Source organism: Triturus cristatus, chromosome 2_1, assembly GCF_964204655.1.
Source record: "Triturus cristatus chromosome 2_1, aTriCri1.1, whole genome shotgun sequence".
NCBI classification, from domain to species: Eukaryota; Metazoa; Chordata; class Amphibia; order Caudata; family Salamandridae; genus Triturus; species Triturus cristatus.
In genome coordinates this window covers 361,941,452-361,956,310 of record NC_140581.1, presented here as the reverse complement: position 1 = coordinate 361,956,310, position 14,859 = coordinate 361,941,452, and the positions used below count along the sequence as shown (strand labels likewise).

The window sequence follows — 14,859 nt, the reverse complement described above, 5'->3', positions numbered from 1 at the left end:
GCTCTCAATCCTGAAGCTGGGGGGTTTCCGGGAGCCGGGACGTCGTCCGCAGGGCTCGGAGGGTTGCCTCGATGAGGTCGAGCCGCGACGAGGTCAGCAGGGCTCCGATGGTTACTTCTGCGAGGTCGAGCCGCGACGAGGTCAGCAGGGCTCTGGTGGTTTAGCTCAGCGAGGTCGAGCCGCGACGATGTCAGCAGGGCTCCGATGTTCCGTGAGGGTCTTCTTCTCAGCAAGAGGGAGCCGCGACGCAGTCAGCAGGGCTCGAGTTCCAAGTTCCAGGCAATGAGTCTCTCTCCGTAGGGTCAGCCGCGATTCGATCAGCAGGGCTCTCAACTCCAGGATACAACTGCCGTCCTGGTTTTGGGCTGCCCCAGATATAGGTCTAGAGCCCTTTGATGTCCGGACCCTCGCGCCTGGGAGGGTCGGAGGGGCTGGGAGAAGAGCGTTCAGACACCCAGCGGGGAGTGGAGCCAACGCCCAGGGAAGCCGGAGGGCGATCGCAACCAGGCGTCGGGGGACGGCTGGAGGCCCCATCGAAACTCTCCTCCTCCTGAATCTGTGGAGTGGCCACTCGACCCCCTCCGGTCTGGTCTTGGCGCCTTGAGGTCAGGGCTTCACGGGGACCGAGGCCGGGGGCGGGTCGCGTCGCCAAGGCTGGAGGGTAGCGGGGTACAATCCAGGGGGACCCCGAAGGGTTTGGGTAGCCCCCGTTTAGTCTGGTAGGAGGGTTCGGGACCACACCACGAGGCCGGGTCCAACACTTAGCTATTAAGAGAGAGAAGGGTGAGGTAGAGAGAGGGGAAGGGGGAGAAGAAGGATGGAACATTAATACAAAGGAGGCAGGAGGGAAGATAGTGAGAAAAAAGGAGGATGGTGAGAGGGGAAAAAGAGGGTGAGTCAGAAATACAGGGCAGGGTGAGAGGAGGGTGAGGGACAGACAAGAGGGGTAGCAAGATAGCGAAAGTGGAGGAAGATAGCGAAGGGGAAGGTGGAGGGACAAGGGTGATGTGGAGAGACAAGCGTAAGGTGGAATTAGAAGGGGCGAGAGTAAGTTAACTCAGTGAGGGGGTGGCGCAGTCAGCAGAGACAAACTAGGATAAAGCAGAGAGAGAGAGAGAGAAGGGTGAGGTGAGAGAAATGATAAATGAAGTGGATAAAGAGAAGGGCACAGCACAGAAACAGGTGGGTATGGTGGAGAGAGAGTAGGATAATGTGAGGATAATGTGACAAGAGTGAGATGGAAGGAAGTAGAGGTGAGGTGAGCAGGACAAAAAGGTGAAGTGAAGAGAAAGGATAGTCAGGTCGGGAGCGAGGAAGGTGAGACTGAAAGGAGGATGAGGTGGAGAGAGCAGAAAAGATGGAAATATATGGGCATATTTACCAGGGCATTGCGCCACTGGAGCGTCACTTTTTGCGACACTCCGGTGGCACTGTGCCCTGCTCCATACCTACAGGGTGGTGCTAAGCCACTTTGCGTGGCTTAACGCTGCTTTGTAAATAGGGCCCTCCTCAACGCAGTTTTCTGCTGTACTTGACAAAAGAAACCACCACGGCTGACCACTGGTTCAGCACCTCAAACCTAGTATACAATAGTAAATGTCCTGTGCACAATTCTTCCAAAGTCCGCCGCGGAGGGACTCCACTGAAAATCAGATGAGGAAGCACTTTTGACAAAAGAGGAAGGTGCACCAGAAAAAAGTCCAAAGCTTGAATGAGTTTTCTGCTGCTAAGGGGCATGAAATGGGTGGGGCTATGGGTGTTCCCATGCAACATCCATTGCCTTTTGACACTGCTCCAGATTAACAAGGATCTGTAAATCTCAGGCAGCGCCAAAAACGTACACATCCCCAGGAAAGGCGCAACGAGGAGAAATACTGTTATTTCTCCTTAGTTTTTTTGCTCTTTGTATGTGGGCTGTAGAGCAAAACGCCACTAATGATTGTTTCCTGCACAACAACAATCATTCCTGCAACATGCACCCTTGCACCATGGTACAAAGGTTTCGGCATTGGCGCAAGGCTGCTTTTTTGCCCCGGCACAGAGGTAAGTACAGCAATGTGCTGTATTGTTGTAAATATGGCGCATTCCTGTACTTTAAAAATGACGCAGCTCAGGGAGCATGTAAATATGCCCCATACAGTCTAAACTAGTATACGGAACCTGACAGTTGGTAGCGTATGCTCACACCCGTACAAGACCGTCCAACATGCCTAGGCCCAGCTCTACGTGGATCACTGGATAACCCTATTCATCTGTATGGCCCACCCATGCTTCTTCATAGCCTTCCTAGATTCCAAATCCTGATGACAACAAATGCACCTCATTTCAGCTAGTTTCCAAAACGAAAATGTACGTAGAGAGAACAGTGCAGAATGCATGAAACAGCAAAGATAGATATCAGAACAAAGAAAACAATTAATAATAAAGTGATATATAAAGAAAATACAGATAAACTGAGTGGCAAATATTTTACACAGTAAACTGACACTAGGTGAATACAGAATGGAATGAAAGGGTCGACAGTGACTCTATTACACCGGTGTTATTTGTGACCATTGGTCTCGTGGTTTATTTAGAAACGGCTGGCACTAAAACTTCTGAGAGCATGCTCCTTGTCTACAAGCCAAATCACCTTCAATAAGTACTGAGAGGACCGTTTATATCAGCCAAAAATGTTTATAAGCGTTACTTCTTTCAACATCCGTCCTGTACATTGGTTCACAGTTGACAACGCAAGTCAACCAGATAGCACAAATCTCACATTTTATCACAATATTGCCCTTTTGGATGTCGGCAAGTGCTCGCAAGACAATGGCAGTTGCTAGCGTGGTGGGGGCAGCAGCACTGGTATGTCCCATAGCATTAGCAATTCATGATACAAAGCTGGCGGCGGCAACGCAAACGGAAAGAGCGCTTGGAAGGCTCCCGCCCAGGACTGCTAACACTCCCCGAGGCCATTCCTACGGCTTTGATGCGGTGCCGGTGGTAAGTCGGAAGGGCGCCTTTTATGGCGGCCACTGACCAACTGACTTTTCCTACCCTACACGTGACCCTCTCCTCGCTAATTCTACCAACCTCCCTAAACAGGTGTGGGCGTGATAAGCAGTGAAGAGCTTCTGGGGAATGTATCAAGCTCCTTTCCTCCTGCAGCTCCTCCTATATCAGCAGCCTGAGCCCTGGATTTGCGCATGCGTGCATGAAATCCAATTCTGACAGTTGAGATTCCCGGGCTCATCCGCCGGGCAACTTCGCGCACGCGCAGTTCTTTTGGAATCCGGCGTCAGGGACGCTCTCTCCCTTGGAGACGGCGTCACCCACCTTCGCTCGTGCCTTTTGATTGGCCCAGAATGTAAACAACTGCCACAGCTGTCAGTGTATAAGGATCGACGGGATGCACTATCATGGAGATGCACCGTCGTCACTGTATGAGCCCGAATCACCGGAGGGAACAGTGAATACGCAAACACCGCCATGCAAAACAGGAGAAAAGCATTCGACCGGCTCTGCCCTAACAGAATTCAAGATCTGTCCAACAGGCTCATTAAGAAGCAAGTGAAACCAGAGAGGAAGGTAAGAGTGCACGCGTTCTTGTGCGGTGCATTTACTGCAGAAACCCATTTGGCTGTTATCACGCGGGCACTTAACGTCTGCGGCATCAAGACACATTTGTGCATGCTCAATCCTGGTGTTAGTAAATATTTGGACTCATCGTTACAGTGATACTGAGCTACACGGTTCGCTTACATCTTTGAGCACTTTTTCCAAAGTATGAACGACTAGAGCACGACTTCGTGAACGTCTTCGTTATTGGTGTGTTTATTAAGATCCTCTGTCCGTGCATAATCTACGGTTTTGCACCAATGTCTCATATATGATATCTCAATCTATACACATATCATTTGCCCATACATTAGAATAGTCCATAAACACTCTTTTAAGTTATTGGTCCTGGCATTCGATTTTTACATCTTAAAATGTGCATTTTCATTTTTGCAGCATGTACAAAGAAAAATATTCCCTATCGGCGTCAGCAGCCCGGTGACAATCTACACTGACCCGTGTCCTGACACGGTAGATTCTGGTAAGTTAAGGGTTGGCGTCTAATAGAAATGAAGCGTTCTGTTGAACCGGCTTCCTCGCCACTAACTCGTTTTTTAGTAGTAAAAACGAAACCTTGACCGTCAGTACCTCATGGCGGTGTTACTGTATAGCAGTCAGTCACCCGAATGGTCTCCGGGTTTCGCTTTGTGCTTACTGACAGGCTGCTCGTATTTCTTTTCTAGCTCTTACCACCATCGATTGGCAGGACTTGGAAGACTGTTCTTCCGTCATTGAACAAGACTCCGCGAACAATGGCCCTGAGCAGCAGGTAAGAACACTGCGCCTGATAGTCTACAACTGACAGACCCTGCCCGAGATCACACGTGGTCTATGAGGTGTCGTGGGATGGGGACGTTTATTTCACCTGGGTTGATATTTGCTTGTGATTAAAATGGACCACTATGTAAACCTGCAGTGCATGGGTCCCATATACACATAAACCAATATTGGAGATATAATGTAGTGTTTGAAGCAAACCTTTTGATTTTCAAGTGTATCCTTCTGTGCGTTTTACTTTGATGAGGTCTGAAAACTACCAGGGAAAGGGTGGCGCATATTACACCTTGGCTATGGTCTCTACCCTATAAAAAACATTGTAATTGCAATACTGGGTCTTAAACCCTTTTTGCCGTTAACAGATACTCGGAAGAATGCCGCAGATGTAAACATGTTCATTTGAGAGCTCTGTCTAGGGAGCAGGGCCGGACTGGGAACCAAAACCGGCCCTGGCAAAGTGCTCGGCCGGTCCCCCGGGGCTTGGGGGTGCCGCCGAGCTCTTTCCCAGGGCCGGTTTTCGGCCGATTTTGTTACAGGGCCGATTTTGCAGCTATGCTGCAAAAACGGTCCTGTAAATAAAACGGCCCCCAGAGACCCAAAACCGGCCCCCACCCGTGCGGCGCACCGGGGGATTGCCCGGTGCCCGCTACGGCCAGTCCGGGCCTGCTAGGGAGAATAGAAAATAGACAAGCAGTGCCAGCAGCCAGGGACACCCACTCTGACCGCACACCCACGCACAGCATCGTCATGGCATGTGTGATGTACATCTGATAAAGACGTCTGCACGCCAGGATTTTCATGCAAAAGAGGTGGGGCGTGTGTTCGCAGGACGACAAAATGCATGCATCGCATATCACTAAAGTGATATATAAGCTCGCGCAATGTCAAAGGTCAGTCCTGCTCGGCAGACCGAGGCCTAGAACCCCTGTGTGTCCTGGCCGCTGACATCGCACTGCAGCTGACGGGAGGCGTAGTAGGCTTTTTAATATTCAGGACCTCTGGAAAAGAAGGGGCGGGCATGGGAAGGCACAGCGACGAAATCTTGAAGGGTCTTTATTGATTAGGGATTTTGAACCAAAAATAAGGACAATTAGAGGAGCAGCCCCTGTTGTCGGTGACTGAACTGCATTCGCGGGGTGACAGGAGCTGGGACGAGACTGCTTTGAACCTTCAGCGCTCTCCCCTCACACGTGGATCAAGCTTTCGTCTCCTCTTGTGATCTCCGGCTCTCTTAGGGTGTGTTTTTTTCTGCAAGAGTTTACAGATCCAGAAGTAGGAAGCAGATCTTTTAGGACAGTGTTTGGGGACTGACTCCCCACCGCACCCGACGAACAGTGAAACGTTGGTAAAGAAGCGTGTTCTGGGTCTGGGCTCCACACACCCTGGCACTCCCAGGGTCCCTGGCACTCTCAGGGTCCCTGGCACGGATCCACTGAGAATGACCCTCTCATCCAGACGTTTTTCACCACTGCTTTGCACCATCATATTCCTCAGTCACATCACTGGGAAGTCAGCACCGGGATAGTAATTCAGCAGCATGTGTGCATATGTTTAAATGCAGGTGCACTCGTTCATATGCGTATGAGTACATTGCAGGTACGTCTTTGTATGTGCAACGTGTAGGCATGCATGCAGCAGCTATGTGTACACATGGCCACTCCACACGTCTGGGTTTGAATGTGTGCCTAGGTACAGTGCATGGGGCACATGCCCACAGGTGCATGTGTGCACTGGCCATTGATGGGCTGAACATGGGTCACATGTGAAGCTCCTGACCTCAGCCACTCGTACTCCGGTCGGCCATGCAGGCGTGCTGCTGACTTCACCTGTGCAGAGGGTAGTAGGAAGCAGCACATTGCGTCACACTGTAAGAACAGCCTAGGGACGTGCTGCCAGCCAAGGGTGACTAGGCAAACACCGAGGAGTACTCATCTCAACCAGCTCAGCCATTCGAAACTCCCACTCTGCTTGCATCACGTGCCCAGCTTACACTACACATAGGGTGACCACCCGCTGTGGGCGCAAATTCTGGACAGGGACTGTACAAATTCAGGACAATGGGTCAAAATGCACTACAAAAATTCGAGCAAAAGTTCTGTTTTACAGACTAATCAGAGGAGGTCGAGCACTTACATAACAGTCAGTGAATGGATGATCAACACAAATACAGGTCAACATAGGTTTATGTTCTTTGGTTTGCATAATACGTAACAGTACTCAGCAAACATTCATAATCGTAATAAATTTATTGTATATAGTTAATTAAAACCTTTACAATTTTTGTGCCGACAATTTACAACTAACTTATAAAACAGTGAAAAAAATACACGAACATATTGTACAAACATGTTTAAAAAGATTATCTTCAAATTCTAATAAAATATTGTTACCATATGCTATTTTTCAGTTTTCTGTATTAAGAAACTGGCTTTCTGCAAAAATCTGGAGGCCCTGCATGCTACCTGTAGCATGTTGCTGTTCAATGCAAACATGACTGCAGGCCGACATGATCTGATTTGGTGTCTACGAAATGCGTATAATATGTAAAAACGTCTCAAATTGTTCAGCAAAGGACAAATACACAATAAATGAGTCAAAGTTTCTTCTGCTTGAGCGCATAGTCTGCAGAGTGATGTTGGCCATGTTTGTTTCCATGCTGGAACCTGATCCTTGCAAATGAAAGCACCCATCCGAATTCGGAGTAGCGTATGTTGCGTAGCTGTTGTGATATGATTGACTAGATATGGTTGAGGGGAACATTTCTCATATGAAGCTAATACCATCCAGCCGTGGTTTTTCTTTGTTAACGCGGCTTTATCTGTAATCCAGGATGTTTGTTTTGCCGCATTGTTGGCTATTTTTTTAAAAATTGCAAAAGTATGATTAGTGTTCCATGCTTCTTTCATTTTAAGCTCTGTCAATGCCTCTTCTAGAGCTGTTTTCCAGGCGTTATTCCCTTTGGTATGGTCCATTATTTCGCACCAACAAAGCCCCATCAACGAATCCTCTTGGGCTGCTTTTAATTTCCAGCACATTTTCAGTATTGCTGCTTGTCTTGCTGGGCGCTGATTTTGTAACCCAAATTCCAGACGTACTTGTGCTTGTGATACAAACTTCGGGATCTGGAAAATGTATTTAAATAACTCTAACTGTTGCAGATTCAAGAAATTTGCATCTTGACCTCTAAATAATTCTGAGGCGTACGTAAGGGTAGGGAGAAATTTGGCTGTGATTACTTTTAGCAAGTGTTGGTTGGATGGGCATTTCAATTTTATTTTTAATAAATTTAGAGCAAATCGCAATTTGTTGGCCTGGGCTTTTCTATACAATAAATGGTCTTTTAAAGACAACCTTGAGTCTACCACTACTCCTAAATACTTGTATGTGGCGCTTTGCTCTATGGTGTTTCCTGCCACATGCCATTTACATTTTTGTCTCCCTGAATGAGATGCAAAACAGATGACCTTCGTTTTTTAGAATTGATGAGCAAACCAAGCTCTCTGATGTATTCGTGCAGCCTTGTGATGGCACGCTGTAGGCCCATTGGGGTCTGGCTGCATAAGACGATGTCGTCTGCGTACTGCATACAGCTTAATTTGCGGTGTGCTAGCTTTGGGGGATCAGTCTGAGCTTCCGATATACACTTCTCCAGGTCTGCTATGAAGATGTTAAAAAGAGTAGGCGCCAGTACACATCCCTGCTTTAGTCCAACATCCCTGCTTTAGTCATATTTAACTGGGCTTACTTAAAGATTAAAAAAACTGGCAGAAGTACACACAGAGCAAAATTTGACAGCCGGAATAAGGGACAGTTGCAAATAGGTTCTGCCCACATACCACTAATGATGGTACCTGGAGCAAAATCAAACCACTGTTCCAACTAGCTTATACAACACCCCAATAGCTTTACACAATCCCTCTGCATGCTTGTGCTTAAATAAGACCCCGGGGTAGTAAGATTACTCGGCAATAGAAAGCCAAAGAACTGGTTTTCCAATTAGTCAATCAAATTATTCTCAATATTCTGAGGACAGCTAGATCCTCAGTGGTATTCAACTCATCCTTCTTATGCTGTAAGATAGTGCACCCAAATCCGTAGGTCACTATAATTCATAAACTTTTTTCCTCTATTAAATTCTGCCAGGTGTGACGTGCTAAAATCTAACACCGACCACAGACTTTAGCACATCTGGCAATTACCAGCTGTTGTAAACTCTACAGAAATCAGAAGCCCACCCCTGCACAAACAGAAGGTTATCAGCAACCAAAGCAGTAACCCACTAAGCTATCAGTAATAAAATAAAGTTATCACATGGGTGACCTGTATGTTGTTCTCCATCCTTTGTAATAGGCATATTAACACTCTATGCAACCATCTCTTTACCCTCATAAGTTATTTTAAAATGCAGACTCTCTTTGTTGGACAGGCCTCACAGACGGCTTGCTCCCCCCCCGCACGACAGGGCCCGAACTCCGGCCCACCTGGCATATCCCCGCGACAAGCACCCGTACTCCGTCTCCCGACGGACCCTCTGCCCTCGGACCCCTACTCATCACGGGGCTCAGCCCCACCGGCTTCCCCGGCCGAGTCAAGCCGCCCTCTTGGGCCCTGCACCACGCGGCCGCATGGCCTCTCCTCGACCCTAACCCCGGGCCTGGCCGGCCCCGACATCCCGGCACCACCATCCACCCAGGAGGTGAGCGGACCACTTGGCAGGTCAATGGGAGAACGAAGTATCAAGGACTCTCCCCCGCCAGGTGCCGATCGCCCCCAGCTCCCCCAGGCCCTGGCTCCACCCCCTGCTGGGTGTCTGGACACCTTCATCCCGGACCCTCCGACCTCCCAGTGCGAGGGTCCGGACATCAAAGGGCACCAGCCCTATAACTGAGGCAGCTCCGGAGCAGGAAGGCAGTTGTATCCTGGAGTCGAGAGACACCGAGTGAACTCAACCTTGACGGTCTACTGGCGCTGCCGTAGCCGCTCTTGTGAACCATCGTCCTGCCTGCTGGCGCTGCCGCGGCCTTCTGCAACCTTCATCTTCCTGGGACCTGCTGGCGCTGCCGCGGCCCGTTGTAACGACCATCCTCACCGGGACCTGCTGGCGCTGCCGCGGCCTTCTGCAACCTTCATCTTCCTGGGACCTGCCGGCGCTGCCGCGGCCCGTTGTAACGACCATCCGCACCGGGACCTGCTGGCGCTGCCGCGGACCGTACATCTTCCGGGGACCTGCTGGCGCTGCCGCGGCCCGTTGTATCGACCACCCGCACCGGGACCTGCTGGCGCTGCCGCGGTCCGTACCACCTAACCACCAAGCTCGAGGATTATGAGCTCGTCATCATCTCATCCAAACTACCTGATTGGTAAATAGACTGTCACGCTACCCCCTTCCCTACCTTGCGAGACTCTAATCGAGGGGACCCCTGAGTCCAGACCTCCTTGTACCATTCCACCGTATCTTAAATAAGTGCTTATAAAGAACACTGAACCTTATCCGTGTGTGATACCTGTCTGTGGGGGGGGAAGTTACTTGTCTGTACGATCGCTGGAGACGGCTCTCCCCGGAGACCTCTCCCCCTGACCCCGGCCGGCCCTTCCGGTCCGTCTACCTTTTCTAACATTGGTGGCCAGCGGCGCGATCCGAATCAACGCGCAATCGTACAGAGAGTAGCTCACCCCACGACATAAGCACGATGTCGACCAAAGATAGCAGCTCCACCGAGAAATTCCAAATGGAGAAATTAGAAGAATACAACCACCGCGAACTGAGACAATTTTGCATAGAACTTGGCATTGCTACCACCGGCCTGAGTACCAAGGATGATCTAAAGCGCGCTCTTGAGTCATGGACAGAAACTGGGGTCACAGGGCCCTCCGACCAAAGCAGCGTCACACCAGACCAAAACAGCAGCACACCAGAAGGGAACGCCACGGCTCCCGAGGAGCGGGGAACGGGCCTCTCGCAAGAGGAGATCCAAGAAAGAGACAGAGTCAGATTACACGAGTTGGAGATGGCACGACTCAAGATGGATGGGGAACTCAAGTTAGCTGAACAGAAACTCAACCTCGAGCATATGCGGCTTCGAGAGGAACGAGAAGAAAAGCAGAGACAGAGAGAGCTGGAAGAGAAGAAAATAACGCTCGAGCACGAGCGCCGACTAGCGGAAATAGAACTGCGCAAACAGAATAAGGAACTGGGGGTGCCTGAGCGACCACACACCCCGGGGCCAAGTGAGAAAAAAGTTCACATCCCCAAGGATGTTGTCCGCGAATATGTCCGAGAAGACGACATACAACAGTGGTTTAAAGCCTATGAGATCGCAATGACCTCCCACCGGATCGACCGGAGTGATTGGGGAGCCGGACTTTGGGGGAGATTTATCAACGAGGGTCGCGATGCCCTGCTGCAGCTCCCCGATCACCAAATGTCGTCCTACGACCACATGAAGGCTGCCCTCCTCACCCGCTACGGCCTCACGCCCGAGATGTACCGCCAGAGGTTCAGAGATTGCACCCGGATCCCAGGTACAACTTGGGTAGAATACGTGAACTATTTCAGCCGGGCCTTCGAGGGTTGGATCAAGGGAAGTCAGGTCACCACCTACGAACAACTCTTCAACCTTATGGTATGGGAGCACCTGTCAAACAACTGTTTCGTCGAGCTCAGGCAGCACCTACTCGACAGTAAGCTGACTGACCCCCGGCAGCTCGCCGCCGAAGCTGACCGGTGGGAAAGCACCCGAGTGGGCCGGAGAGGGCCACACGACCAGAACAGAAGCAACCAAGGCCAGCACCGTCCTCGGGGAGGAGGAGGGGGCCAGGGGCGAGGGAGAGACGCCTTACCAGCAACACCCGTGGCCAGCACCCCGCCTCCGGCCGGCCGGGGCAACCCCCCGTTGCGGCCTGGTTACCGAGCCAACGTCACGTGCCACCGATGCCAGCGACTCGGCCACTACGCCAATGACCCGAACTGCCCGCTAAACCAAACACCCAAGCCCCGCCAGGTAGCTGCCGCTGCCCTAGGGGAAGAGCAATCATCGGAGGGACCCGAAGAGTACGAGCCGGCCCAGCAAGGGGGGGAACCGGCCGCCATGGTCCTGGCGTGCTTAGGGGGAAGAGACATGGTTCCGCGGGCTCCCCTACCCGCCAACACCAGAAAATACGGTCAGTGGGTGACCATTAATGGACAGAGAGCCGAGGCCTTGCGTGACACCGGCGCCAGCGTGACGGCCGTCCGCTGTCATCTGGTGAAGCCCGAGCAGATCCTGCCGAACATTCTCTGCCCCGTCCGCTCGGCAGATAACTCTGAGAGTATGTGTAAGATGGCCTGCATCCCGTTTGAATGGGGAGGGGTCTCCGGCCTACTGAAGGTGACGGTCCGGGACGATGCCCCCGTGGACTGCCTCCTGGGGAATGACCTCGAGAGTTCCCCGTGGGCCACCGTCGAGAAAAGAGAGCACCTGGGGATGCTGGGCCTCCCGGACTGGGCCTGCATAACCACCCGATCCATGGCCGCCCGGGCCGCCCCCCGATCAGAAGAAACCGAATGGCCAGCACCTCCGCCCCCGGTTGCCCCCGTAGAGGACAACGGCGAGTCCGACCTCCCGGACCCGACTACCGAGGAAGACGCGCAACCCCAGGACCTTCCGGATCTGGCCCAGTGGCGTCAAGAAGGGGGGCCCACCCAAGAACAGTTCCGCCAGGAACAAAAGACCTGTCCCTCCCTCGAGGGACTCCGCCAACAAGCCAGTACCCAAAACGCCGGGGACACCACCGGAACCCACTGGGTCTACTGGGATAACGACCTGCTCTACAGCGAGCAAAGAATCGCCGAGCTGGGGGCCGGTCGAGTTCTGGTGGTACCGCTCCGCTTCCGAGACTTTCTGCTCCACCTGGCCCACGATGTCCCCCTGGCTGGACACCTGGGCCAGGACAAAACGTACAGTCGCCTGGTGACCCACTTTTTCTGGCCGAAAATGAGGAATGACGTCCTGAACCACTGCCGATCTTGCCCCACATGCCAAGCCAGCGGGAAGAGTGGTCGGAAGCTGAAGGCCCCTCTGCAGCCCTTCCCGGTGGTCACCACCCCGTTCGAGAGGGTGGGGATAGACATTGTGGGGCCTCTGGACCCCCGCACGGCACAAGGACACAGGTTCATCTTGGTACTAGTGGACCATGCCACCCGCTACCCCGAGGCGGTGCCCCTACGGACAGTGACAGCTCCGGTGGTTGGCCGGGCCCTGATGGGGATCTTCTCCCGGGTAGGCTTCCCCCGAGAAGTCGTCAGCGACCGAGGTACGAATTTCATATCTAAATACATGAAGTCCCTCTGGCAACAATGCGGGGTCACCTACAGATTCACGACCCCCTATCACCCCCAAGGGAACGGACTAGTGGAGCGTTTTAACCGCACTCTCAAGGGGATGATTGGGGGATTGGAAGAGCCTCTCCGTCGCCAGTGGGATGTACTGCTCCCGTGCCTCCTCTTCGCCTACCGGGAAGTTCCCCAGAAGTCCCTCGGTTTTAGCCCCTTCGAACTCCTGTACGGGCACCCTGTGCGAGGGCCCCTCAGCCTAGTCAAGGAAGGTTGGGAGATGGCCCCCTTAACGACCCCTCCAGACGTCTTCAAATACATCCTGGCCTTACGAAACCAGACCCGGCGCTTCCGGGAGATGGCCAAGGCGAACCTCGAGGCCAGCCAGGAGGACATGAAGAGGTGGTATGACCACAATGCCTCCTCCGTTGAATTCGAGCCTGGGCAGCAAGTATGGGTGATGTCCCCCACCGAACCATGTGCCCTGCAAGATAAGTGGACGGGGCCCTTCAAAGTGGTCGAGCGTAAAAGCCCCGTCACTTACCTCATCGACATGGGGTCCTCCCGGAACCCCCTTCGGGTCCTCCACACCAACCGGCTCAAACCGCACTTTGTGCGCTCCGAACTAAGCCTCTTGATGGCTACGGACAGTGGTACAGAAGAAGACTCCGAGCCCCTCCCGGATCTCCTGAAGACTCAGGAGAAGGACGGCTCCGTGGACGGGGTCCGGCTCTCTGACGCCCTCACTTCGGAGCAACGCCAGGACTGCCGGGACCTCCTGCTGCAGTTCGCTGCCCTGTTCTCCCTCACCCCCGGGGTCACCCCTTGGTGTTTGCACGACGTAGACACCGGGGACAGTCCCCCTGTCCGGCACCGGGCCTACCGCGTACCAGATCGGGTACGGGCCTGCATACAGGAGGAAGTGGCCAAGATGCTCACGATCGGGGTCATCGAGCCCTCAGACAGTCCCTGGGCCAGTCCGGTTGTATTAGTTCCCAAGGCCGCTGCCCCCGGCACCGCACCTGAACTGAGATTCTGCGTCGACTACCGGGGCTTGAACGCTGTCACCCGGACCGACGCTCATCCCATCCCCCGAGCAGACGAGCTGATCGACCGGCTGGGGGCCGCCCGCTACCTTAGTATCTTCGACCTAACGGCGGGCTACTGGCAGATCGGCCTCACCCCCAGGGCTCAGGAACGGTCAGCCTTCTCCACCCCCGATGGCCACTATCAATTTAAGGTCATGCCCTTTGGCATGAAGAATGCCCCCGCCACGTTCCAACGCCTTGTGAACCAGGTCTTGGCGGGGCTCGAAGAATTCAGCGCTGCCTACCTGGACGATATCGCTGTATACAGCCGCCACTGGTCCGACCACCTCCGTCACCTCCAAGAGGTCCTACAAGCCCTCCAGCAGGCCGGCCTCACCATTAAGGCCGGCAAGTGCCAAATTGGCCAAGGGTCTGTGACCTACCTTGGGCACCAAGTGGGAAGCGGACTGGTGGCCCCACTACAACTTAAGATTGCGGCCATCCAGTCCTGGCTGCCCCCCGTCACCCAGACCGAGGTCCGAGCCTTCTTGGGGCTCACCGGCTACTACCGGCGGTTCGTGAAGGACTACGGCAGCATCGTGGGGCCCCTCACGGGTCTCACATCCAAGAACCAACCGAAGCGGGTCAATTGGACTCCTGATTGTCAAGCGGCCTTCGAGGAGCTGAAGGCCGCCCTGTGCACCGCCCCTGTGCTCCAGGCCCCCGATTACAGTCGGGAATTTGTGGTGCAGACCGACGCCTCCGACCACGGCATCGGAGCCGTCCTCTCTCAGTTGAACCCCGAAGGTCATGACCAGCCGGTGGCCTTCATCAGTCGACGTCTCCTGGCCCGAGAGCAGCGTTGGAGCACCATCGAGAGGGAGGCATTTGCAGTAGTGTGGGCCCTCAAAAAGCTCCGACCCTATCTCTTCGGTACCCACTTCCGGGTACAAACCGACCATCGACCCCTGCAATGGCTGATGCAGATGCGGGGGGAGAACCCGAAACTCTTGCGCTGGTCCATTTCCCTGCAGGGAATGGACTTCACCGTGGAGCACCGACCAGGCCAAGACCACGCCAACGCGGATGGCCTGTCCCGCTTTTTCCGCCTCGACGAAGAGAGTCCCCAAGGAGATGGGTGAC

General features: G+C 53.2%; 1 protein-coding gene across 1 annotated transcript in view; it reads left to right on the top strand.

Moving 5' to 3' along the window:
• Nucleotides 1–3,374: 3,374 nt before the first annotated feature.
• MCIDAS (multiciliate differentiation and DNA synthesis associated cell cycle protein) overlaps nucleotides 3,375–14,859 on the top strand; it is a 33,200-nt gene continuing 21,715 nt past the window's right edge. Inside the window, exons 1-3 of the mRNA XM_085631300.1 lie at nucleotides 3,375–3,570; nucleotides 3,997–4,081; nucleotides 4,284–4,369. Coding sequence (XP_085487426.1) covers nucleotides 3,472–3,570; nucleotides 3,997–4,081; nucleotides 4,284–4,369 — 270 coding nt within the window. The 5' untranslated portion in view covers nucleotides 3,375–3,471. The remainder of the gene's footprint in view (nucleotides 3,571–3,996; nucleotides 4,082–4,283; nucleotides 4,370–14,859) is intronic.